Here is a 26,804-nt window from a genome sequence, read left to right as displayed (position 1 = left end):
CATTCCAGGTAGAGTGTGTGAGTTTTTCCTGCCCTGCCCTCCCTCTGCCTCACTGCAGTTGTTCATTAACAAAAGGAGACCAGCCTGTACTAAGGTGGACGATTAAAGAACTCGGTCTTTACCAAGAGGAACATAACAGCTGTTATTTCTTTTCTTTTTGGTCTTCAATCTCGATATTCTGAATTTACTGAAAGTTTTGGGGGCCGGATCTTACACAAAACTTCTCTTACCTGGATTCTTGGCATCGGATCAGGAGAGCGACTTCTTTTTGGTTACTGCAGAGATGTGCTGACTTCTGTTTTTGAACTTTTGTCATCAGTGGGGAAGATATGTCGTGCTTCCAGCATCCTGTTTACCTGAGCAGAGGTCTCTATTTTTGACATCTATACTAGAGCCAAAAATTCAGAGGCAAAAATGAAAGTCTCAGTGATCAGGATGTCCAGTTTACTTTACCTGGGCGTACTTACGCTCGCCATGGTCGCCAGTGACATGATTGATGACTGTTTGAATTCAAACCGTTCTTACTACATGAATATTGTACTGCTGGAGGACAACACTTATGAATGGAGCATGCCACTTGTGAAGGCGGCCGTGGAACAAGCTATTCTAGCTGACAAGCAGGAGAACGATAAGTATGGTATGGACAGATAGATACCCAACAGAAAAAACACACAAAACAAAACACATCAGGCTCGAAGAACAACAAGAAGGGTATCAATATATACAGCAGTATCTTAAAAGTCTCTCTGCGAATGCATTAACCTACACAAAACATACTTTACTGTCAACTTTCACACTTAGCTTAAAAATTAAAAATTAAAAAACTGGACTGCTTGGTTTTTGTTTGCCTAGTCTAAAAGTATGACATTTATGTATGACTATTATCTTATTTTCACATGAAATTGTATTTATCATAGGTTAAAAAGATATAACATATAAATACATTTTTCTCAAGCTGCCTGCAGATAGATATAAAAGATACCTCTTTCTAGGTCCTTTTACTGTGTGTACAAGGCGAGGCTAAAATAGTCGGGTCCCGCAAGGAAACCATTAAAGTAGCTTTTAAAAGTGTTCTGTGTATTTGAATCATTCTTCCAGGAATCTGTCTCACTGATGTTTGACCAGTGTTTTACTGCTTGTGCGTGTTTACCACGAAAAAGTTAAATACATCATTAACTTGTGGTTTATGTACCAAATCATATGTCACTTTCGCTGTTGTTAAATAGTTCAAGGTTGCTCGTTTTATTACTAAAAGGACTGATGCAAGATTTCTGCAGTCAATGCCAACAGAAGGACAAAAGATGACTCACGGTTCTCAGGAATGTTTAATAGCTACCCGTAACACCATTCGACTCTGATCCTGTACTCCGTCACACACAACCTTGGCTGTGCTGTTAACAGCGGAGCCAGAGCTGCTCTGGTGGACAAAAGCATTTGTTATGATGCTATTTTAAGTAATTTTTAGCATTTTATTCTGTAGGGGAAAAACATATTGACAGATATGATACAAATGAAACTAATTTAGAGATTTAAATATGTTATGTTTAGATATGTTATTTAAACATATCTGCTGTATCTGTTATTAAGGGACCCTTTAAAAAAAAAAAATGTTACTGTTCTTCCTGCTTCTGATGCAAATTCAACCATTAGACCTATTTTTGCCAGTGTCAGACTAATCTAATCTCATTGTTTTCCGACATTCATAACTCTTATCAATTTGTTTTCCATGACACAAGGTTTAGACTTCACTTTGACTGCTAACTTCAATGGGTTCAACACCAACTTGTACAAGCGGCAGGGCTGCGGGAGCAGCACGTGCGAGGGGTTGACAATACTCAAGAAACTAAACGTAAGTGTGGTTACTTGCTTAAACATAGTGGGCACAATCAGACATAACACTTTCTGATGTGATTTTCTTGTTCCTAAAGCCCCTGAGTTTTTTTTAAAGCCTTTGTTTTAGATCTTGTAAATAGGTCTGAGGGGTTTTTGCAGTTCTGCAACTACTGATGGTTTGAGGTTGTTATGCTTAAATTGGCTTGTAACTGGCATCATTACACACAGCAGGACAGTTCTAGTTGTAAACATGAACTTAACATCGTGAATGGACATTTTCATTTCTTGGGGATGCATGAAAATATTATTTCTAAAACATCATCTGTAGAAAACAAAGAAATCAGTGATGACCTCAGCTCTCTATAGACTTTTTCCATAAATGTCACCACTGTTATTCGTCATAATTCAAATAATAATAATAGTAATATTTATATTTGATTTGTAAAATAACCTTTCCTCATATATGAACAAAAGTAATGGGACATCTACATGTTACATCTAGAGAAGGTGCCATGAAGCTCCCGGTGGACAGTTTTTATGCTGATGTTAATGCCAGAAGGGATTGGGAACTCTTTTGCTCCCTAAATGCTTCCACTTTGCAATAAAAACACTTACATCTGATCATAGAGGATCTAGGAGGGAAGAAATTTATGAACTGACTTCTTGCAATGATGACATCCTATTACAGTGGCACGTCTGAATTCAGCGAGCTCTTTAGAACAACCCACTCTTTCATCAGTGATTGTAAAGGCAGACAGAATGACCCAATACTTTTGCCCATTTTATGTACCAAAAAGTCATACAGTATAGACCTCAGGTAAACAACAGTCAGTATATAAGGTCTGCAGCTTGGAGATATTATCTGACAAGTGTCCAGTGTCAGACGAGCAGAGATTTGAGAGGAAGGGGGCAGAAGTGAAAGAGATCAGAGAAATACTGAAATATTTTTCTGAGTGGTGTTGGGGGCAGGATGACTTGATGACTTGTGCTTGATGCCACAGACTCATTGATTATGTGAAGATGATACTGCCATCACTTGCAAGAGATTAAACTATGAGCTTTGTTTGGTTTAGATTGGAAGGTAACTGTGTGCATCGGTCACAGAGGCAGCTGAGCTAAAGAGGAAGTTTACCAGAGGGTTTGGTGATATAGAAGTTATGATACTTATAAATTAGTGGAATGTCAAGATACAAGTATCACCACAAACACCAGGCTAAATAGAAGCACAGTGCAATGTAGACAAAGCATGCCACATAGTGAACTCAGTCAGTGCAGCTGACATTAGGCCAAACAGCTGATACTGCTTCCTCCAGCACAGTCAAGAGCAACAGATTTGTCCAATTTTACTGGGGACTAATGAAATGGATTTGGGGAAATATTGCAAAATTACAGAGCTAGGAGGAATTGAAGCAAAAAGACTAAATGCAAGTACCAGACTGTGAAGTAACTGCTCTGAAGTTCATTTTCCTTAATGCAGTTGTAACTTTCTTCAGGCTAATGGTGAAGTTGGATGTGTCATGCTGGGGCCTTCCTGCACATATGCCACCTATCAGTTAGTAGAGTAAGTATGGATCTTTTTCTTTTACTTTCAGGAGATTTTTTAATTCATGAGTTTTTAATTTTTGCCCGTTTGTTTTTCTCCAGTGAAAACATTGGTCTGCGTTTAACCATTCCCATCATCTCTGCTGGAAGTTTTGGCCTCTCTTGTGACTACAAGCCTAAACTAACCCGAATTCTGCCTCCAGCACGAAAGATCTGTGACTTTTTCCTTCACTTTCTGAATGAAACTCTGCCATTCAAGGAGCCGTGGAGCCGATTCTACGTCTATAAGAAAACCAACAATGCATCTGAGGACTGCTTCTGGTGAGCCAAACTCAAGTGATTATGGATAAGATCTGTTGTTTCATTTGTACTCCAGCATAAACCAGCTTTTTGATTTGTTTCATTGCTTTGCCACAGGTATATCAACGCACTGACGGCACAAAATAACAAGTTTATGCTGGGCACAAACACAGAGGCAATTCATGGAGAGGAGGGCCTGAAAAAATTGTTCCAGTCTCCGAAAAGACACAGCAACAGTGAATATATATATTTTTGTCTGTTTTTGAGAATTTATAGTTTTTTTAATAAAGCAGAAAATGCCTTGGTCCTCTGGGGATTTCATTGTAAGTTGATTATTTAAGCAGTAGTCAAGACTGAAAGAGCTGAACAACCAGTAGTCTGACTGAAGAAGTGCACAAAGACAGCTGAAGAATTTTCCTTCTTGCTTACTGTAAAACTGATTTATTTCTTTCAGTTTTAATCTTATGTGGGAACACTGATGAGATGATTTCAGTAAAGGAGCTGGTGGGCCAGATTCCCAAAGACTTCCTGTTTATTCTCATAGATGTGTACAAGTAAGCCTGGACATGAATTTATTGTTTCACATATGCACTGCTACCACAATGTTTTTATTAAGTGGGAATCAAGAAATCTTAATACTAAGAAACTATTTTCCTTCATTCAGCCCTGATTATTATTTAAACACCACATCTTCTGCGGGTATGGAAAGTGTCTTAGTGGTCACTCTGCCGCAGAGAAACTACACCTCTAGCTCTTCATTCAATGAAACGGTGAGTCGCACCTCAAGTTTAGAAAGAAGACCACATGAAGTAACTGCTCGGTCTTTTATCGTCCATTCTTTCGTGCAGATAAATGATTATGTGGCTGGATATCATGATGGGACTCTGCTGTTTGGTAAAGCACTCAGAGAGAGGATGCTCAGCATGCAAAAATACAACGGGACCGACAATGGCTCTCTGGGTGACAACCCATTTGGAAACATCTCATTTTATGGTGCGTATGACCAGAGATAACACAGCTGGAGGCAGAATGCCGGAGGACTGTGATAAGCAGTATCCGGGAGGACACCATGCCTATTCAAGTAGCTGAAATAAGAAGGATGAGTTAAACATTCTTTTATTTTATGCCCACAAGATTGATGTTGCTTAGATCAACGTTTGACTGCAGCTGAGGAACAAAGATGGCTTTCACATTAAAACACAACCGCCGTCTCTTTTTTAAATTCTGCTGCTCTGTGTTGAGGTTTTGGATGCTATCATACAACAAAACCAATCATGCCTGAAGATGACTTCAGATGACTTTGAAAGGATAAAGAGATTTTCATTGCTTGTTTTTTCTTCAAGTTAATATTTACTGCAGTTCAGCTCACTGTAATGTGGAGATTGTCCTCCAAGATACAGAGTATGAGATCAAAGTGAGTATTTACAGCCCTTGATCTTTTGTTTTATGGTAACTTTTATTGTTTTCTGGCTAACTCTTATCCTGCCCTCTTACTTGTACCCAAGTAAAAGGGTCAGTCGGTCTTCTGGATTTTTCTTTATGGTTAAAAGGTACAGGTATGAAAACGATTCCATTGTGATTTATTTTTCTGTACCGACTACAGCAATAATGGGATGCCACAGACTGTATATAAAAGATGGATGAGTCACCATAAGGTCACCTGCTTCTGGGCTCAGTTTTATGAAGCCTGCATGTCAGGGGTTTTGGAAAATGGCTTCTTTTTTTGTAGCCAGAAGTGATTGTCACCTCTTGATTTCTACATGGAGGTTTGATTTGTTCTACGCTTGTATGAAAATACACATGCTTTCTGTCATTACTGCAGTCACAAATAAACAGCTTTTCAATTGTTTAATTCACATAACTGTTGTTTGTTATATATAACGTTAGGAATCTATCAGGGCAGGACAATGGCACGGTGGTGAGCACTGTTCCCTCACAGCAAGAAGGTCCTGAGTTCATTTCAACCATCAGGGCGGGGTCTTTCTGTTTGCGTGGGTTCTCTACGGGCACTCCGGCTTCCGCCCACAGTCCAAAGACATGTAGTCATGTGAGGGGTTAGGTTAATTGGTAACTCTAAACTGCCCATAGGTGTGAATGGTTGTCTGTCTCTATGCGTTATGAGTTATGTGTATCCTGCCTCTACCAATCAATTTTATTTACAGCAGTCACATGTTTTATTGTGAAAGGTAGGGCCAGGAAGAATCCCTCTTTGAACATTCATAGAACAATTTAAGTTTCACGTGTATTATTTTATGCATGTATACAATAAATCAAGTTTCCACTTATGAAAGTGTTACCGTCGTCAGCAGTCAAAGCAGCCACATCCTGAACTTTACGTTTTAACAAAATACAAATGGATGAGTAGTTTTTGGGCTTTTAAACATGGGAGTCTATAAGGATTGAGTCACTTTAGGAGACAACCTCCAGTGGCCACTCCAGGAGCAGCAGTTCTTGCCACCCTAATCATTACTTTAATTTTTCGAGTAGTGCTTTTTGTAATTTGTGTGTGATTTATCTGTTAATCCGTTCAGCTGGCAATAATTTTGATTGGAGTATATAGAATCTCTATGTTTTGTAGTTATTGTGTAAAAAAGAAAAAACAAAGCTTCAAAAGATCAACTTTGACTTTCAGAAATGCAGATTTCTCATGTTGTATAGCTGCAATTACCTAACAGTTAATAAAGGATATAAACAGAATTTATTGATAATGAAATAATTATTTGCAGTTTTTCATGTCAAATTTTTAGGTAACATTGAGTCAAAGCATTTTTTTTAAATGAAACTTTTTGGAAAAGCACAATGCAAAAATGTTTTATTGTCTTGTTTATATGATTGTGTGTGCAAGCAGGTATGGGAGGACACTATGTGCTTGATGAATATGGGGACAGAGATGTTAACTTCTCAATCATTTACACATCAGCTAACACTGCCAAGGTGAAACCTTTGTTTATTAATCAGTTAACACTGCTGCATTAAAAGTGAATAGCTGTTTTTTTTCCTTACATTTTTCCTCTCTCTCTTCCTCTGTAGTATAAAACTCTGCTATTGTTTGATACATCACTAAATAAAACCATCAATTACACCCAAAACCCCACTCTGCCGTGGGCAGGAAACAAGCTGCCTCCTGACGAGCCAAAGATGCCGGATGGTAAAACACACATGAACTTTTTGCAGAATAATTTACAGAATGATTTAATGCTTTATTCAAGGCAAAGCTCTGAATCTTCTACTCTATTCATGCATGTCTGCTTTCAGAGTTTGACATGCAGGAAATCATTGTGATTGTTCTGAGTCTCAGCGTTGTGGTGGTGACGGGAGTCGCTCTTATCTTCTACAGGTAAACTGCAGATTCATTTCCCAGTTGTGGTAGAAGAGCTGCATGTCACATTTTAGCACAAGTGCATCACTAGAGCTGAGCTGAAAAAATGAGGCAGTGTTTGCCTTATTTAGGTAAAGGAGGACAGGGTAACAGCTCTGTGGCAAATACTGCCTTGTGTTTTTCAACCTGGCGCAACAACATCTTATTATGCAGTAAACATATACGATCATTTACTGCATGCTTTTTAAAAATATTTTTTTACTGACAGGCAGAACAGGAAAGAACGCTGTCTACAGAAGAAATGGTCTCACATCGAACCTCACCTGATTGGCCCTCTGGATGAGAAGGAAGTGTCTCTGAAGGTAAATGCTCTCATCAGCAAACTTTAACTCCAGATTTTATTCCCTGACTGCTGAAAAAATGCAGCTCTATGACACAGTAAGGCTTTTTTTTTGATACGCATTAAACAAGATAAATAAGATATGACTACATGAAAATGTCAGAGTATGTGCTAAATTGTTAAAGTTCAATAAAAAGTGAAACTGATGTCCAAGAGTCACACAATCCCAGGTGATAACAGATGATCTTAATGCCTCTGCAAGCTGCTTTGCAGCCCATGTTGAACATGATACACCTAGAAGGAAGGTGAATGTTAAGTCATGGATGCCTGCTCTGTTTTGGACCTGTTTGCTCAGTGATTCTTGTGTTAGAACAGGGCCATACATCTGCAGCTATCTTATTGAAAATAAAACCTGTCCTAAAATGTATGTAAAAAGCTTTCAGATCTATGGCAGTTCAAGATAAGAATGTATGTGTGTGTTTATGAAACAGATTGATGAAGATAAGAGGAAGGACAGTATATACTTCAGGCAGCGAGGCCGCTACGACAAGAAGGTATCAGCAATCCAAAAAATTGATATCTGATTTTAAAAAGATTCAAAGGGAAATGATCATGTCGGTCCTTTTCTCTGTGTTCTCCAGCCTGTAATCATGAAAGAGCTGAAAACCACAGAGGGAGACTTCACCGAGGACCAGAGGATTGAGCTCAACACTGTAAGATAACTCTGCGTTTTATCTTAGAGGTTAATAAAAGTACATAAAAAATAATTAACTCTCCCTGCGACTGTCTTCATGTTCCAGCTGCTGCGCATTGACTACTACAATCTGACCAAATTTTATGGCACAGTGAAGTTTGAATATGGTGTGTACGGTGTGTTTGAGCTGTGTCAGAGGGGCTCCCTCAGGGTAAGAGCAGAGCAACGTTCACACACTGTTTCTACCTTCATATCAGGTCCTGCTGCTGGGATTTCTGTTTGTAAATCAGTTTATCTTATCGTTTAGATTGTTTTCTAATCTGTATAACAATAAAAAAAACAAACACCCATGAGCACAGAAATGCACTCACCAGCCACTTCATTAGTTACACCTGCTGTTCCCAACGGTGCTCGACTGGATTGAGATTTGGTGATGTGGAGGCCGTTTGATTACAAAGTTCAAAGAACTAATTTGAGATGATTTGAGCTTTGTGTCTGCTTTTTGTCACACTGCATGCAGAAAAACACAATTTTTGACTCTATGCTGATTTGACTTTTCAGTGCTCACATAGTTCACAGTGACTTTGATGTTCACTTGTTGATAAGTTATGGACACTCAGTGTTTAAAGAACACTTATAGTGTGTATGAATGCATATGATTCAGACTCTCTCACACACAGACTTGTTTCAGTTTCCAAAAATGCTAAAACCTGAATTTGCTCATGTTTTTCCCCCCAGTACATTCTCAGTGACAGGATCTCTTACCCAGATGAAACATTCATGGATATGGAGTTTAAAATATCAGTCATGTATGACATAGCAAAGGTATTGTTTCTTTAAGTTGCCTTTCTGAGTATGTGATTTATTAAATGCTTTCTTTTATTTTTATTTTGCCTGTTTTCTTTTGGGTAACTGGTTTGTTTTTAAATACCACATTTAAAGCACCTCCAGCACATATTTTGTTTCAACAACATATAATTTCAGGATTTTCTTAAGAGAAAAAACAACCAGAACACATGATAAAAAATTGTTGAAATAGCAAATAATAACCACTGCTCTGCTGTATATATTCGATAGGGCATGTCATATCTCCACTCAAGCAATATTGCAGTCCACGGCCGCCTCAAGTCCTCCAACTGTGTTGTCGACAACCGTATGGTGGTCAAGATCACTGACTTTGGCTGCAACACCATGCTAAATACAGGAAAAGGTAAGCTTTAAAAAAATGTTATCAGTGTGGCTGAGTATTGATCTAAGCTCTGAGATCATCGTTTTCTCCTAAAAGCTCCTGCTGAGTTAGAATCCTGCTCTGTTCTGAGTGTTTGTGTGAGAGTTTTGAGTGTTTGAAGCTTTTGGAGTGTATTTCTTGATTTTAATTTAATCATATCATTTCTTGACTTAGAGAGTTTAACTGGGTTAATTGTGTTTTATATGCTTGGGTTGTATCATCCTTCTCTAATGAGGGTTGCCAGCATGGGTTAGACTGACGGCTCTCTAATGGTCATTGTTGCCTTGCTCTTGCTTTACCTGTTGGTTGAGCTTGGGATGACATGTCTGTGGTCAGGTGAGCACAGTGATGTGGTGGTTAGCACCGTCACATCACAGCATCAGCCAACCTCCCCGTTGGCTGTGGCCATTCTGTGCAGGGTTTGCCTCTTCTCCCTCTGATTGCATGGGTTTGCTCCTGGTATTCTGACTTCCTTGAATAATAATCCTCCCCTCATAAACTGTCCAGGATTTATGTTAATCAAATATAAACATTAGCTTAACTAAAGCAACGATATGACTGGTTTGGCCTCCGACATTACCTTACGGCGACTGCAATGCATGACTAAATCATGACAAGCTTTTCTTGTTAGTTTTTCTCTGACTTCTGAAGTCAGTGTGAGGAAAAAAGACTGGGAAGGAAAAACAAATTAGTTTTCTGGCAGCAAACTGGCACAAAACACACAACAATTATAAAAGGTATAAACTAGGGAAAAAAAACAGCTTTTAATTCAGAGAGTTATTTTAAAGTACTCTCAGGAGTTAAATAGGCTACTAATGAAATCAGAACACAGAATTTTTAACTGAAGAACAACGTGACACTATTGTATTGCTGTAGAACCTCTACAGTAGCTGTAGACACAAAAAAAAAAATGCAAAATTTCTTTGGGTAAGACTCCATCCTGTTTTGGAGGGGGCAGGGTCTGATCGACTTTCGGAGCCACATAGCAGAATTTTGCTATTTGGCTGCGACACATAGCAGCAGCATCTCTATCATAAACAGCAATCACCTTGGTTTTAAATGGCGTCCATGTTACTTCACAGAGTAGCATAGATGCTATTTTAAAGTTCTCCTTGACCAGCCAGACATAGACTTTTTTTCACCAGTGGATTCTCCACACTTGGACAATTGTTTTAAAAAACAAAAGAGATTGCTCTCATTTGTAAGGGTTGTAACAGTAACACTGCCGAGGAGCTTCTACTCCATGACCCAGGACCTTGTAACAGCAGTGGCGGGTCTGAGGTCTGCAGGGAAGCAGAAAATGCAGCCAGGCTGGCTCAGGAAACTGGGGTGAGGTCTCAGTAACTTCTGTAGAGGCTGCTGGATAAAGTCAGGATTGTTTGGCCTGTTAGATGTAATCAGGACTCATTCTGCAGGTAAACAGTTAATCTCTTTGCCTGACTTTCCATCATTGCTGAAGGATCACTATTATTATCTTTTCAAACACATCAACTATGAATAGTCAGAGGTGTTGCTTTGTCTACTGTACCTGTAATAGGCTTCAGGGGCAGCTGGAGATCCCTGTACAAAGCTCCCATAGAGACACACAGTAAGGATCTCCAATAGAGAGTCACTATCTGTTTCTGTCAGGCTGAGGAAATATTGCACCGCCTGTGGCTTGGCTGTCAAAGACTAGTTAACCTTTTTCTTTGCTCCAGCAGCAGCTCACTGGGTTACGTGTAATTTCAGATAAGTCTTCTTATTTTTTGTTCAAAGTACTGCAAGACAGCGGAGGAAGATATGTCTGACGAACATTCTAATAAGCCAGGCTAAGATGAGCACTGGCTACAAGGGGAAGTCAGATGAAGGGGGCTGACTTTGTAAATGCTGAACTTATGTTCAGGGTTAGGGTAGCTGCAGATTTAAACATAGAATTAATATATTTGAAAAATGTGTCTGACATTGAAAGGTGTGATTCTGATTGGTGAAAGTAACTGATGATAAACTGATGGTGCTGGTTTTCTGTCCAATCAGATTTGTGGACCGCCCCGGAGCATCTTCGTAAATTTGGGGTGTCTCCAAAAGGCGATGTCTACAGCTATGCCATCATTGCCCATGAGATTGTTATGAGACAAGCCCCTTTCTACACAGAGTACTGCACTGATGTTAGAGGTAGGCCACCATTATACAGCCATAAACAGCAGAACTGAAAAAATGTATTTCTGTCTTTGTCAGTCGGTTTTCGTTGATTTAAAGACCATTTTACACATACAAGATGCAAAATTCGGCACACTGTGAAACACAGAGGTCACAGAGTAACGTGTGTCCCATACTTATCTTGTTTAACTGACCGCTGTGCAAACCCACAGAGAAGATCTACAGATTGCAGCATCCTATCGGGCACAATGTCTTCAGACCTGACCTGAACTTTGAGGGTGTGTCAGACAGAGAGATTGAGGTAAAAAAAAAAGCCTTTCAAACGCAAAGGAGCTGTTACAGCAACACACCCTGATTCTTATAGAGTTTATAAAGTTATATGGATCCATTCAACTAAATGAAGTATATAAAAAACACTTTCCTCTTCTTTTTTTTCTTTGTGTTTTTTATGCGTGTTTTGTGTGTATCTCTGTGTCTATACAGCTGTACACACTGATAAAGAATTGCTGGGAGGAAGACCCAGAACTGAGGCCAGATTTTAAAAGAATCGAGTTAACGCTTGGAAATATTTTCAGGTAGATTCCCATTGTGTGTTTCTTCGGTGTGGCTTCGATTCATTTTTATAACTTGACACATTCCGAACTAACTGCCAAACACCTCACCTCAAAGACCCAAGTGAGGAGGTTTTCCTCAAAATACGTCTTTCTGTCATATTCTCTTAAATGAAGAGCAGTAAGTAGCAGTAACAGCTGATATGGTGATATAAAACATTTTTGATCTGATGCAGTAACCTCCATAACCAAGCCACAGAGACGTACATGGACAACCTGATCCGTCGTCTGCAGATGTACTCCAGGACTTTGGAGAAGCTCGTGGAGGAGAGAACGGCTTTGTACAAAGCTGAGAGGGACAGAGCGGATCGCCTCAACTTTATGCTTCTTCCTGGGTGGGTTTTTACACTCAGCTGACTCAGAGGCATCTGACACCAGGAACTTTCAAGTCTGCATTCTCCTCCTCATTACAGTGTTTCTGTATATGTTGTGCTGATTATAGTGTTGCACACCACATATGTAAAAATTAGAGATGGACCGATCCGATATTACGTATCTACGGAGCCCCCCAGGGGACATGGGAGAAAAAAAAAATTACGGAGGAAAAAAAAAAAAATTAGGGAGGAAAAAAAAAAAATTAGGGAGGAAAAAAAAAATTAAGACGGACTTTTGCGAGCGCTCGCAAAAGTATTGCGAGCGCTCGCAAAAGTTTTAGCCGCATTCTTCGGAGGCCGCCAGCTCGAAGCCGACCGGGAGGTCGAGGCACGATGTGCCGGGAAAGCGGTGTTCCTCCCGGCTGTAGTAGGTCTCGACCTCCCGTTAGCTTCGAGCTAGTGGGTGTCAGATCTCCAAAAACGTCGGAGCTCTTTTGCAAATATGTGATGTCTTGTAAACCGAGCAGGTATCTGACGTTTACACAACTACATTCACGCCTCAAAATATCTTAAAAGTGTATTTTGTGACCCAGAAAGAGTAATATTACAACTAAGTAGCTGCCGCCATTGTTGGAGTTTTGCGAGATCTCGCAGTACTTTTGCGAGCGCTCGCAATACTTTTGCGAGATCTCGCAATACTTTTGCGAGATCTCGCAAAAGTCCATCTTAATTTTTTTTTTCTCCCTAATTTTTTTTTTTCCTCCCTAATTTTTTTTCTCCCATGTCCCCTGGGGGGCTCCGTACGTATCGGTATCGGTCCGATACTGACCTAAATTACTGGATCGGATATCTGACAAAAATAAAAAATGTAATCCGATCCATTAAATATCACGAAAGCACCTCACAAAACTTGCAACACGCCGTAACTCACCTCAGAACGTTAGCACGTCGGAGCAGTATGCATCACGTGATAGAGCGGCTGTGGCATGCGGGACCTGTCGGTGGTCTGGATAGCATGTGGAGCTTCGCTAGCAACCCGGCATTTCATCGCCGACAAAGTTATCCCCGAGAGAAGTAAAGCAAGTGTGTAAGTCCATCTCTGAATGTTTGTAAAGCATTCCTGCGTTAAGCTTAACAAACGATATATGGAGCGACTGCCTCTTCTTGCTGCTACTTCAATCATGAAACTGCTTAATGATCAGCTGATCGGCTTTTCTGTCGCGAGTCCGTCTCTCTGGTTTGTTTTTGGCCCACTTTGCACCAGAAAGAGGAAACCAGCGGCTGAACAACAGCAGCACGTTTAAGCTTGATCAGCTGTTGTTAGAATTTATTTAATATTACTTTCTACTCGAGGACCTTTTTCTACATAGCTGACGGCTGGTAACTGTGCAGGGGCGGATCTAGCAAGTTTAGCCAGGGGGCCCGATAGGGCATTAACAGGGAAAAGGGGGCACAAAGACATACTTTTCTTTCTTATTCTCATTTAAAATGTCTAGCTTTTAATAAATAATTATCCGAATCTTACACCCAAAGTTTTAATTTGATGTAAAATGAATAGAAGTCAATTACTGTATATAGTAACTATTAAGTCTAATATATATACCCTAGTAAGCTATAGTACTTTTTCCTTTGGGAAGGTACCATCTGTGCAGTCTGCAATTTTGTTGAAGAAAGATGTTGAATCTATTTAATATTTCTTGAAAAATAATTGATTTCTGTGCATTTTTTTTTTCACACTGCATCAAATTAAGGTTGATTACGTTGATTAAGCATCATGAGGTGGAGCGTGAGGGGTGGTTCCCTATTTTTTATTTATTTATTTTTGTTGTTGCTGGGAGTTGGAACCCTATTAGTTAGGTTGCTTAATATTTACGCTAAGTACTCTTTAAAATACCAGAATAGGGAGGATGGTGCAGGTTTAAGTTTATTAGATTGATCAGTATTGCTGAACTATGAATTTTTTTTTTTTGCATATAGGTATAACAGAATAGCTTTAGTGTAGTTGTTGTTTTAAACTTGAGTATGAACTTATACAAAATGCAGCAAGATATTTAAAAAAAACAGTTTTGTTGATTAAAAAACACTATATCGGATTCATATCGGTATCGGCAGATATCCAAATTTGTGATATCGGTATCGGTATCGGACATAAAAAAGTGGTATCGTGCCATCTCTAGTAAAAATAAGCAGGTTTAGCAGCAGCAGGCAGTGGTTTTGTTTAAAAAAAACAAACCCCTCTAAATATCCACCTGTTTAGGGACATAGGTTATGCAGATTTACACTATTTATGAATACTGATATTAATAATGTTATCAAATATAACACATGTATCATAACATATAAACATAATATAATTATAACAAATTTTCAATCATAATCAGTGATTGGTAATTGGAGTATTTTGTAATACAATACCTGGCAAAATCTATAGAATCACCACACTTCATTCTTTTATTTGTTTTTGTAGAAGAAAAAATATTAAGAAGTATTAAAAACACTTAATACTTTGTTGCACAGCATCCAGCTTTTATAATGGTCAGAATTATATCAGGCCTGGGGTTTACTATTGAAAAATCATATTGTCCATCAAACTGCTTCCAACTTTTTGAGGTCAGAAATAAGTTGCTAGGTCAGCTTTGTAGGGAGGAGGCTTGTTGTTGTCCATTTTTTGTTGTTCATTAATTTTTATTTGGATAGAGATACAGACCTTTTCCTTTGATTGCCTTTCAGGAAGAAAAGATTTAGCATTCGTTGCGCTGTAACAAGATGGATTATCATCCTCAAAGTGACTTTGCCATCACAAATCTAATCATGAATTTGATTGTACACTTGTGTATTTACTGTTGAAGTAATGACCGCCGTCTCTTCTGGGCATTCTATCTGACTATGCAGCCTTATAACTGCATAGTCATGACCAGTGTTGGTCAAGTTACTTGAAAAAAGTAATCAGTAACTAATTACTGATTACTTCCCCAAAAAAGTAATCCCGTGACTTTACTGATTACTTATTTTCAAAAGTAATTAATTACTTAGTTACTTTTTAAAAACACGATTTACAACCTGAATAGGTGATAAAGTGATAGATCTTTCAGCCCAATTCTACTTTTTCTGCATAATCCATCATACAAAATGTAATCAAATGGAAAAGTCTCTTTTTAAAACTTGTTTTATTAGTTTTAATCTTTTAACTTTATGCATCAAGCAAAAATTAAATTATATGCAACATTCTCTGACTTGAAGAAATTTGTTTAACATTTAAACCTATTTTCTGCACATTCCAGCACATAAAATAAAATATTTTTTGTGTTTACACTCAGTCTTTCAAATAGATGCAAGTAAAACACAGCTGAAAATAAATAAAATCAAAGACTAGCGGTCCTGTTGCTCTATTTTCACCTGTAAAGCAGGAGTGGGGTGGTTTGCCCTGGTGCAGGTGTGCCGCAGCGGTCAGTGGAAGAATCCGCGAGTTTCTCTGTCAATTTCCCATTACGTCATTGCGCACTCGGTGCTTGTTTAAGTAATCAGATTACCCATCTCTGGTCATGACTGAGCGCAGAATTTACACTCCAGCATTTACTGCGTGTAGAGGCTGAAAACCCCCATCATGCTGTATTTGGATGTTTACATGTTGTAGTCATGTAACATTAATATATCTGACAGTAATCACATTTTCCACTCTCTCTGCGTCTCCATAGCCCAGTGGTGCGTTCCCTGAAGGAAACGGGGAGTGTGGAGCCAGAGCTGTTTGAGGAGGTCACCATCTATTTCAGTGATATTGTGGGATTCACCACCCTCTGCTACTACAGCACCCCCATGGAGGTGGTCGATATGCTCAACGAAATCTACAAGAACTTTGACAGCATTCTTGATCACCATGATGTCTACAAGGTAGCTTAGCAGGATAACAGAAATCCAGGCCTCTACTATCAAGGAGGTCACAATTTCTTTAAGCATTAATCTATCATTTCTAAGAAAGTGCTTAGGGTTAGACATAAATATTTTCTTTTTGAATAAAGACAAAGATTTTATAGATAAGTTACATTTCCATTGTCTCGTAGGTTGAAACAATAGGAGATGCTTACATGGTTGCATCCGGTTTGCCCAAACGTAACGGCAACAGGCATGCATTGGACATTGCCCACATGGCCCTGGACATCCTATCATTTGTGGGGACGTTTGAGCTGGAGCACCTGCCTGGGATTCCTCTATGGATCCGTATTGGTGTACATTCAGGTACCAGAGATTCACAATGATTTTACTATGGTCTCATCCGAATTTTGCAAAAGTTGGGATGCTGTGTAAAATCTAAATAAAGACAGAGTTCAATGATCTACAAACTTCATAAAGCCACAAATGATGTTCACAACAGAGAATAAAAAATACATCAAATGTTTAAATTGAATAAATGTAACATTTTATGAAAACTCCTGGCAACTGCTTGTTAACAGCAGCAAGAAAAAGCTGGAAAAAAGAGGAGAAAATATAGAATTTCTTACCAGTAAAGATTGGCAGAGGTTCACAGATCTGCAAAGATTTTATGTCTCAAAATTATGGAACAATTTTATAATAATGGTCCTCAAAGTGAAATTGTGAAGACTTCGACAAACTGATCATCTCTACACTAGATAATATGATCACAGATTGAGATATCTGCAGTAATCTCGCCGTGCAAGGGCCAAGACTGAAAATCAATACAAAGATACTTGTGATCTTCGGACTCTCAGGCAGCGCTGCACTAAACACAGACATGATTCTGTCACTGCATGGGCTCAGCAACACTTCCAAAAATATTATCTGTGAGCACAGCCGACCGTGCCATCTACAAATACAAACTCTATCATGTAAAAAGGAAGCCAAACGTCAACATGATGCAGGAACACTTCTGTCTATGCTAAGCCAAAACTCATTTAAAATGGACTGAGACAAAGTGAAAAAGTATTTTGTAGTCAGATGAATCCAAACATTCTTTCTTTTTTTTTCTTTTTTTTTGCAAACATGGATGTGCCACATCCTCCAGATTAAAGAGGTATAGGTATCGTCCAGCTGTTCAGCAGCAAGCACTCAGTTCATAATTGTCTATCTCTGATGTATGGGGGTGCATTAGTGGAAATATCAGTTTGCACATCCCAGAAGTCCAGCATAATTTCATGTTTGTTTATGTTCTCCTAAAAATTCTATAAACCATTAAGTTTAGACCTCTCTGTGTGTAGCCCTCAAACTCGGTTTTCCTTTGTCTGTCATGGAGCTGCTGACATCTAGTGGCCAAATAATATACGTGTAGGTTAATGTTAATTATATGCTAATAAAAAACTAAATACATTTTTTTTAAAGGAAGCATAAATTGAATCTTGTTATGTAATTGTGTCCAGGACCATGTGCAGCAGGAGTGGTGGGGAAGAAGATGCCTCGCTACTGTCTCTTTGGAGATACGGTTAACACGGCTTCACGGATGGAGTCCACAGGCCTGCGTAAGACAACCACACACATTTTACACACTCACAACACTGGCAGCTTAGGCGCTTAGCTTGAATTGGCACAAAGGGAGGGCAGATGCAAGCACAGAGTCCGATGGCTGCTTTTCACATCATCTTTCCAGCTCTGAGAATTCATGTCAGCCAGTCTACCATCAACATCCTGCAGAGGACGGACTGCAAGTTTGAGTATGAAAAACGAGGAGAGACGTATCTGAAGGTGAGCTGGGTGGTGTTGGGCTTTTTAACTTACTTATTTACTTTAAATGCCATACCACACAAACTGAGGTCACGAGTGTGTGTGAGTGTTTGTGTTTGTCTGCACTTCACCCACAGGGTAAAGGAAAAATGATGACATACTGGTTAACAGGCGTGACCGGGGGAAGTTACAACCTGCCGACGCCACCGAGCGCGTGAGTAAAGTCCTATCAATAAAGAATTTTTACACAAACTGTTGAAGAACTCTGGTATACCCTGAACACAATACGTAAACAGTATTATGATTTAATAAATAATGTATGTTCTTTATATTGTTAGATTACCACCTACTTTAAAGTGCTTCATTTGTTAATTGATAGACTAATTAACTGTAAATTTTTTAAAAAGTTACTACATAAGGATGAATTATGCGGATGTTGGCGTAATACATGCTGCCACTCAGATAACTGCTTTTCCAGCCTTGCTTGTTTTAGCGAGACAATACCAGACTACCCTGTGGACATGTTACAGTAAAAGAGTCAAACTGGTCAGCCTGAAGTTCAGACCTGGCACTCACTGAAAGTATTTTTCATATTATGAAAGAAAAAATATCACAAAGAAGGCTCCAAATTGTTGAAAACATTTTTCATCATTCGTCTGCTTGTAGGTAGTGAAATAGCTAGCTTGTCAGTCAGCTGTCCAATGACTTTTGAGCCTTTGTAATACAATAGTTTTTGTTAAACCCCTTGTTTTAAAGCTGCAAGTCTGCACTTCAGTCACATTTAAAATATTTGATCTGACAAAATTACATAATTGTGGCACAATCCAAAAAACCTATGGATCTAAGGGATGGTTCAAAGCTTGTCCGATGTTATGCACACTGAGTTCATAAAGAGCAGTTCCCCCTTGTAATGTAGTTTTCTTTTAGACAGATTGAATATTAGATAAAATATATTGTAGGCTAGCATTTGGTTTTCAATTTATATTTTACCGTTCCACATTTTTTTTCAGAACCTGCGTGATACCTAATTTTAGTTTTACATCATTACACAATAATCTAAAACAATGTTACTGTCTCAGGGAGAACTTCCAGTCGCTTCAGAAGGATCTGGCAGAGATGATCGTGTTAAGTCTGGAGAAGCGTGGAGGGGACAGCTTCAAAAAGAGGAAGACCCTGTCCACCAAAATCCGCCGGAGGGAGACCAACAGCAGCGCGCAGAGCGACAGCCTGCCAGAGTACTTCCACCTAGCTGTCACTGAGAACCCGAGCACCTACCTGTGATCATAGAAGAGCTTTCAGCACAAGACGTAGACTTTGTACAAGTTTGTCAAGTTAGATTCAGGACTGCTGGGTTTCTTTGGACAGCTTTGTTCATTCATCGGTTGGAGAGACAACGCCGCAGCAGCACGTCTCTTCATCCCCAACAGCCTAACGCCTTGAGATCAACTCGCCTTACTGATCCTTTAAAGATGTTAAGTAGTTACTGTTGTGGCACAAAGAGCGGCATATTTATATACAAATGTTTCTCCATAAGCGATCCAGATAACGTGGACGAGGATACCCAGTGCACTCTTCTTTACTTTGAGCCATCCTTCTGTTTATGTCTCAATGTTGCCTGCAGGAAGCTCACTGATTGAGCAACACGTGATAAAGAAAATATATATTTATCGTGTAAATATTTTTCTGCTTCAAAGACAGTGGAACTCTATCCAAACAGTACTCATCAAGACTATTTTGCACTGTAATGATGCTACCTTTCCGTTTTCACAGCATCAGAAATATTTGTGTTGATTTTTAGTTTGTTTTATTAAAACATGTTTGAAATACGACACAAGATTTAAAGCAGTTCCTGTACTTTTCCTGTACAACGGCAAAAACAACAAACTATACAGTCACCTGGTACACTATTTTTTTCACACAAGCAGTGCAGAGGAATAAAAACAGCTGTAGAAAATCGTAATCTTATTTTTAAAAAACCCATAAAAACATGGTAGAAACACAGAAATCTCAGTATACTGAGTACAACGTGCAGTATAAATGCAGTGGATATACGTTTTTAAGAACACAGGTGTGTTTTCATCTCTTTAGAGAATATTACTTCGACCTCACATTTCATGGAGACCCCTCTCAGTACTCATGAAAGCTGTACCCCAACCTGAAGCCAAGTCTTCACTCTAAGGTTTAATGAACTTGCTTTTTGCCCACAAAAGGGAGAGGTGTGGCCACAATGTTAGTGAGCAAACAAATGTGTTTCCCCACAGCCTGCTTAAAGAGTACGACCACACACCCGCAGCCTTACATGGTTTTAGTTGTAACTAAAGCAGTGCCACCCAGCTCTGTGGCAGGAAGTGGGATTCTGTGCTCCGCCATTGTGCTGCATGCAGGCGAGTCTCCGCCCACCTCTGCTCCACCACGCATCATGAGGTCCCTGCAAGCTGTGAAGCCATTCTCCCACTCTGAGCCTGTTTGGCTCCCAGAGTGCACGTGAGAGCAGGGTGATGGGGCCTCTGCCGCTCTCTGAAATATCTCAGCTTGACCGTTTCTTTCTGAGGGCAGAGGGTGCAGTTTGGCAGGTGGCTGCGCTTTCTGAAGAAGTTCCTGTCTTGGCATGCCATCCTCTGTGACACAAACAACAGAAAAACTGTCACTGAACGTTCACGCTGAAAGACTCCTCAGCCATTCACAACATTATACCCCCCCCCCCTTATTTCCTCAATTGATCAATAAGGTGCTTTTTATATATTAAAGGTAATCGTGTTTTTCTTTAAATTAAAGGTTCATAACATGCTTTAAAATAATTAAACGAATGTCTATCAAAACAGTTAACGAGGTCATGAGATTGATGAGTATATAAATCCTCTGTATGAAAAAGAGGACTTCTGACTGGTTGCCCCTCAAAAACAGAAGGTTTGCACAGAAAGTGGGCGGGACTTCTCACAGGCAGAACTGCGGGCCTGGGATGAATATATTGCCCCTTTAAAGGCTGTACCATTAAAAAAATTGCCACAAAATTCTATTTTTTTTAGTTGATTGTTCAGTGAACCTCCTGACAATTTAAATTAAATATTAATTTGCATATATGATTTTTAATTTACATCCTATTTGCTAAATTCCAAATTTTTCATCTCTTAGAGAAAACTTTACTGTGACTTTAAAAAAAAAAAAGCTCAGCACGAGCTGTTATCAAAGTAAAGATTGGGAAAAATGTAGGCGTGCAACTAAAATGTTTGAACTACTGCACTGCAACAAAACGCAGCTAAGCAGTAATGTTTTTACATTCCATATTTCCTGTGGTAAGAGGTGTGAGTCGACAGATTATTCACTGACGCAAAGGATGCCCAAGTGACTTGAGCTTCTCCTCAGCCCTTTCTTTGTTTTTCCTCTTTTTTTAAATTAAGTTAAGGCTGAATAAGAGCTGCATTCCAGGAGATTGAAAAAAATGGCCACAGTCATGTTGGTGTATTTACGAAACACAAAAACTCGTGTGTCTGATTCAGGCCATCATCAGACACAGAAGCCTTTAAAAGCAGCTGCTGTTGGCTGTCAGACTGTCAGTTTTAGTTTCACAGGTTTTGTGTTTTCACAAAGTAAATCTGTAGCATTCAAATGTTCAGCCTCGGGCTATGCAGTGCTGTGAGAAAGTAATTGCACCCCTTTCTGATTTCTTAGTTTTTTTGCATGTTTGTCACAGCTGCGTATTTGGGATTATCAAACGCATTTTAGTATTTGACGAAGAAAACCTGAGTAAATACAAAATGCTGTTATTATAATGGATTCATTTATCAAGGGAAAAAAGCTATCCAAACATGCATGGCCCTGTATGAAAAAGTCATTTCCCAGAAACCTAATAACAGGCTGTGCCACCTTTGGCAGCAACAACTGCAATGAAGCGTTTGTGATAACTGCCAATGAGTCTTCCCCATCACTGTGGAGGAATTTTGGCCCACTCTTCTTTGCAGACTTGTTTTAATTCAGACACACTGGAGGGTTTTCAGGCATGAATGCCAAAAGATCTCAATTGGATTTAAGCTCAGACTTTGACTAGGCCACTCTAAAACATTTATTTTAGATTTCTGGAGTCATTCAGAGGGGACTTGCTGGTGTGTTTCAGATCATTGTCCTGCTGCATAACCCAAGTGCACTTGAGCTTCAGGCCATGAGCTGATGGTCGGACATTGTCCTTCAGGATTTACTGCTAGACAGCAGATTCTATGGTTCCATTGATTACAGCAAGTTATCCATGTCCTGAAGCAGCAACAGCCCCAGACTGTCACACTACCAACACCATAGTTAACTGTTGTTATGATGTTGTCTTTATGAACTCCTGTGTTCGTTAATGCCAGACATAACAGGACACAAATCTTAAAAAAATAATAATTTTTTGTCTCATCAGTCCACAGAATATTTTCCCAGAGGTTTTTTGGCAAATATGAGACGAGTCCTTTTGTTCTTTTTGGTCAGCAGTGGTTTTCATCTTGGAACTCTTCCATGGATGCCATTTTTTGCCCAGTATCTTTCTTATTGTTGAACCATGAACTTCCCCTAACTAAGGAAAGTGAGGCCTGCAGTTCTTTAGATGCTGTTCTGGGTTATTTTGTGACCTCCTGGATGAGTGATGGATGCGCTCTTGGAGTAATTTTGGTGGGCCAGCCAATCCTGGGAAAGTTCACCACTGCTCCACGTTTTCTCTATTTGTGGATAATGGCTCTCACCGTGGTTCAGTGGAGTTCCAAAGTTTTCAAAATTGCTTTGTTGTGTTGATAGACCTCTCTGCATTGAATCATACTTGTTATTAATCCGTGGCTCTCTTCCACAGCATGTCTTTTATTCTGTCTTCCTTCTCTCTCCCCAATTGGTCATGGCAGATTGTCGCCCCTCCCTGAGTCTGGTTCTGCTGGAGGTTTCTTCCTGTTAAACGGGAGTTTTTCCTTCCTACTGTCACCAAAGTGCTTGCTCATAGGGGGTCATATGATTGTTGGGGTTTTCTCTCCGTCTATTATTGTAGGGTCTACTTTACAATATAAAGCGCCTTGAGGCCACTTTTGTTGTGATTTGGCGCTGGATAAATAAAATTTAATAGAATGTGTAATCAAATAGATATCAATGACTTTGTCTCTCAGAGTTTTTTTAGATGGTGGCATGCTGTGCTGGTTTGAGATCTTTCAGCCTACTTCACTTTGTCATACCGGTTCTATTTAATTTTTTGAGCAAACAATTACTTTTTTCACATATGGTTTGGATAACTTTTTCCCCTTAAGAAGGGAAATAATCATTTCAAAACATCATTTTGTATTTAATAATGTTAAAATTTGTTAGTTGACCTGAAACATATAAATATAACCAAGCAAAAACACACAAAAAATAAGGAAGGGGCCAAATACTTTTTCACAGCCCTGTACAACCTCTGGCACGGAAGAGTCTGTTTATGTGTTTTCAATGTTGTGCGGGGGGTGCCTACGTTTTCTTGCCCAACCAGCGGATGTGTGCTGAAACCAGAATAGATGGTAAGGGAGCGGGACTGACCCTTGGGACAAGTGAGAAGAAGAGAACAGAAACTGTGGAGTTTCTACTGTGCTGAACGTCACAGTTCATCACCTGCCCTTCTGCAGCCCTGTTTCCTCCACCCGACTGTCAGCTCTGCGTGTCAGATCTCCTCTTTTTAAGTAAACCGACTTCTCTCCACAGCTTCAAAAACCATGTTGTCTTGTAAAATATGTATCTTAGGAAAAGACCTCTTATAACTTCTCTAGATCACTAGATGTATTAAAAGCATCTGATGTATATTTTGCTATTTAGTCTAATGAGCGGAATTTAAACAACTATAAAAGCCGCTTTCAGCTTCCTCCTTTTTCACAAGCGGTGGTCACAGCGGGGAGGTCTGCGTGTATGATTTTGGTAGATTTTTACAGCGAATGCCCTTCCTGACACTACCCCAAAGGGATTTGTGTCTCCTCCTGTGATCGAACCAGGGATCTTTCACTTGTTAGGCAAACTTATAAACCGTAACACTCTAAGTGACACAAACCATCAAAAGCTTGTTGTCCTTACCGGAGGTGCTGCTGCGTCTGGTCTGTCGCTTGTATATGATAAACCAAAGAGTCAAAGCCAAGATGGACCCCACCACGACCACGACCACAGAAATCCACAGAGTCGGACTCAGCACCACCATCGAAGTGGGCTTGACAGTGGTGTTTATGGCTTTGAGCTGGTTCACGACAGTCAGGGGCGGCTCTGTGAGGGGGGAGGACAGCCACATGCTGACTACCTCAACAGTTAAACAGTTTGCATTCTGACATGTAAGAAAAGTTTCAGAAAGAAAAAGGATGAACTCAAGTCTGACTCGCTCACTCATTTTATAAGCGGCTGTACAAGAAAAAAGAAGATGATAACGTTGATGTATTAGGTAGTCAGGTAAAATAAAAGTCTACATGATAAAGTTGTAAAGACATGCTGAATCCACAACTGAGACATACTCCAAGACAGAGGCAGAACACTGAGAGAACAAACTTGTGCCCAAGAGGCAGAAAAAAATGATTAGAATTCAGTGAAACTCACCTTTTGGTGGATCAGGGTGAGATCTCATTAGTGACTTGCTGGGCACACACGTGTGGACTAAGTTGTCAAACTTTTTTCCCTCAGGACAAGACTTCTTATCCATTCCTGGTGCTACGTGAGTAACGAAAAGTAAAGTGGACTGTTGCCTTTGTCTAATGCTGTGTTTGTTGCACACACACAAACACACAAAAACACAGAGCAGCGAGCCACAGAGGAGGGCTATGACGGGAGGATTTGTGAAATGAATGCAGAAGGCCCAACAGACGTTTCAGTTCCTCCGTTTAATAGGAAAGAGTGAATCACTACATGTGTCTCCTGGGGACAGCGTGACAGAGAGAGAGAGACCACATTTCTATTTCAAAAACAAAGAGTTCCTGACTTTCAAACTTGCAGGTTTATATTAAACAGACTCTTCACTGCAGACATCTCAACATGACGGCTTTATCAGTCTTTTCCCCCCCAACCACTGGAAATATTGTTTGCAATGAATGCACAGTGCATGGGGTCAGATTTCAGAACCCTTTGCACAGAGGGGCCAAGAATTATGCAGATATTTGACCTTATATGCTGCTGGTCCTCAAGCCTTGAGCAAAGACACATATCACTGAATAAGACCTCTGTTTTATACTGAGATGCAGTGACATGTAAGAAATAATGCACTATAAGAAAAAAATACAAGAAAAGAACAAAACAAACCGCTAAAATGCTCAAAGCGCATCACCGGGTAAATTTCAGCACCCAGTGATGTGGTTCAGCACACTGGACAGACAGTTAAAGCAAAGAAACCACAGTGAGCTCAGGTAAAGATGCTTTCTGTGACCCCACTGTGATCAGGAAAAAACAAAAACACACAAAAACAGGCACCATCTAAAGGTGGACCCACAACTTTCAAATTCAAATTGCGCTTGCTACGATAGCAATGATGAAAACAGCAGCTCACCCTCTCTGAGGGGAAAACTACGATGGGAGTTCAGTACAACCAGGCTTTCTTTGCGTTAGCTGGTTAACCCCCAAACCTCAGCTGGAGATAACGATTGTCGCGACGATGGTTATCAACTTTCTCTGATAAGTCGGGTTTTCTGCTTCCGGTACACCCCGGATCTGTGTTCGCATAAATAAACAAACAAAAAAAAAAAAGGAGCATTTCTCGGATCATGTGACTCTTCTTCCGCAGAAAAAAAGGCGGCTTCTATGAGTGCAACTTACTCACAAATGATGACGATTAAATGTATAAAGAATGTAAAACAAAAATAACAGTTAAATACAATATCTTTGCACACAAGACAAGAGATTAATGCTGCAGAAAATCTGGGATTTTCTAATTTGAAGAGTGCGCATCAGAGCTCTGAAACTGTAATCTGGATACATTTAAACATTAAACGTTTCTGTCCCACAGGACAGGTAAGGACGTGTAAATCTCTTTATTTTGTTGGCAGATCAAAGTGAAATGCATTTTGATTGCTAGTCGGTCTTGGTGACCAACGAATGTAACTGATCAGTTTTCCAATCTGTGTACTAGTAGCTGCAATTCCAACAATGTAAAATAAGACCATCCATCCATTCGCTTCCGCTTATCCTTTTCAGGGTCGCGGGAGCCTATCCCAGCTGTCATATGTATGATGTAAAATAAGACTTTACAGCCAATTACAAGTATGTATAAAATTATAAACATTTTTCTGCTTCATTAAATTGACATAGGTTTACGGGCCAATACCAAAAATCACTTTTTTCGGAGACAGCTACAGAAGAAGACAAGTTTTCGAATTGTCTTGCTTTGTTACTTTTCCATTAAATATTTATGAAAGCCTCGAACTCACATGAACAATCCACTTGATCACTAGATTTGACTTTGGTGACAAAAGATCAAAGGCTTAAGAACTCTAATGCTAAATCTGGTGATAAGTGACTGATGGAGGCTTAGAGCCACATTCATTTAGAGAAGTTCACCGCAGAGCTCGATGAGATTCCAATCCTAATGTCCTGGTTTGATCTCTTTTTGTGGGGATCTGATTTAAAGCCTAAACTTGAGCTCACTTAATTTGATGTAGATTTAATAGAACTGAGTTTAGATTGTGAAGAAAACTAACTGAAATCTGAGTAAAGTTTAAACTTAATCACTCAAACATATGTTTTAAAATCTCACACATCAAATGACCCTGCACCAGAAAAAAATCTAAACCCGAGTAGCTGAAAGTCCAGACTGTGAGAATTTAAGTGTAAAACAAAAATGGAATAAAAGGCATATCGTAGACATGCAAAGAA

At 39.5% G+C, this 26,804-nt stretch overlaps 2 protein-coding genes across 3 annotated transcripts; one reads left to right on the top strand and one right to left on the bottom strand.

The window, feature by feature from the left end:
• gucy2ca (guanylate cyclase 2Ca) lies at positions 1-19,813 on the top strand. Its single transcript, XM_085270556.1, has 27 exons — positions 1-637; positions 1,737-1,849; positions 3,327-3,394; positions 3,478-3,696; positions 3,793-3,911; positions 4,130-4,229; positions 4,340-4,445; positions 4,524-4,668; positions 6,524-6,609; positions 6,706-6,823; positions 6,931-7,012; positions 7,263-7,356; positions 7,826-7,888; positions 7,976-8,047; positions 8,135-8,239; positions 8,767-8,853; positions 9,106-9,238; positions 11,270-11,407; positions 11,605-11,693; positions 11,876-11,967; positions 12,180-12,338; positions 16,013-16,205; positions 16,376-16,550; positions 17,687-17,785; positions 17,914-18,008; positions 18,125-18,201; positions 19,067-19,813. Exons 1-27 carry the CDS (start codon positions 415-417, stop codon positions 19,266-19,268), a joined length of 3,252 nt encoding a protein of 1,083 aa, XP_085126682.1. The 5' UTR covers positions 1-414; the 3' UTR covers positions 19,269-19,813.
• LOC146575720 (uncharacterized) lies at positions 19,787-26,673 on the bottom strand. 2 transcript variants are annotated; one of them, XM_085270560.1, is made up of 3 exons: positions 24,543-26,673; positions 24,036-24,218; positions 19,787-20,605 (listed from the first exon to the last, which is right to left on the bottom strand). In XM_085270560.1, exons 1-3 carry the CDS (start codon positions 24,643-24,645, stop codon positions 20,283-20,285), a joined length of 609 nt encoding a protein of 202 aa, XP_085126686.1. In that variant the 5' UTR covers positions 24,646-26,673; the 3' UTR covers positions 19,787-20,282. The 2 variants fall into 2 exon arrangements, with proteins under 2 accessions (XP_085126686.1, XP_085126685.1); XM_085270559.1 differs by lacking the exon at positions 24,543-26,673 and having other exon boundaries at positions 24,036-24,522.
• Between the last annotated feature and the right edge of the window lie 131 nt (positions 26,674-26,804).

The sequence above is a fragment of the Mchenga conophoros genome, linkage group LG4 (assembly GCF_057382185.1).
Source record: "Mchenga conophoros isolate Kocher_MC1m ecotype Shallow Benthic linkage group LG4, M_conophoros_male_GT1.1, whole genome shotgun sequence".
Lineage (NCBI taxonomy): Eukaryota > Metazoa > Chordata > Actinopteri > Cichliformes > Cichlidae > Mchenga > Mchenga conophoros.
The sequence above is the reverse complement of the archived record's forward strand: the minus strand, read 5'-3'. Positions and strand labels throughout refer to the sequence as shown.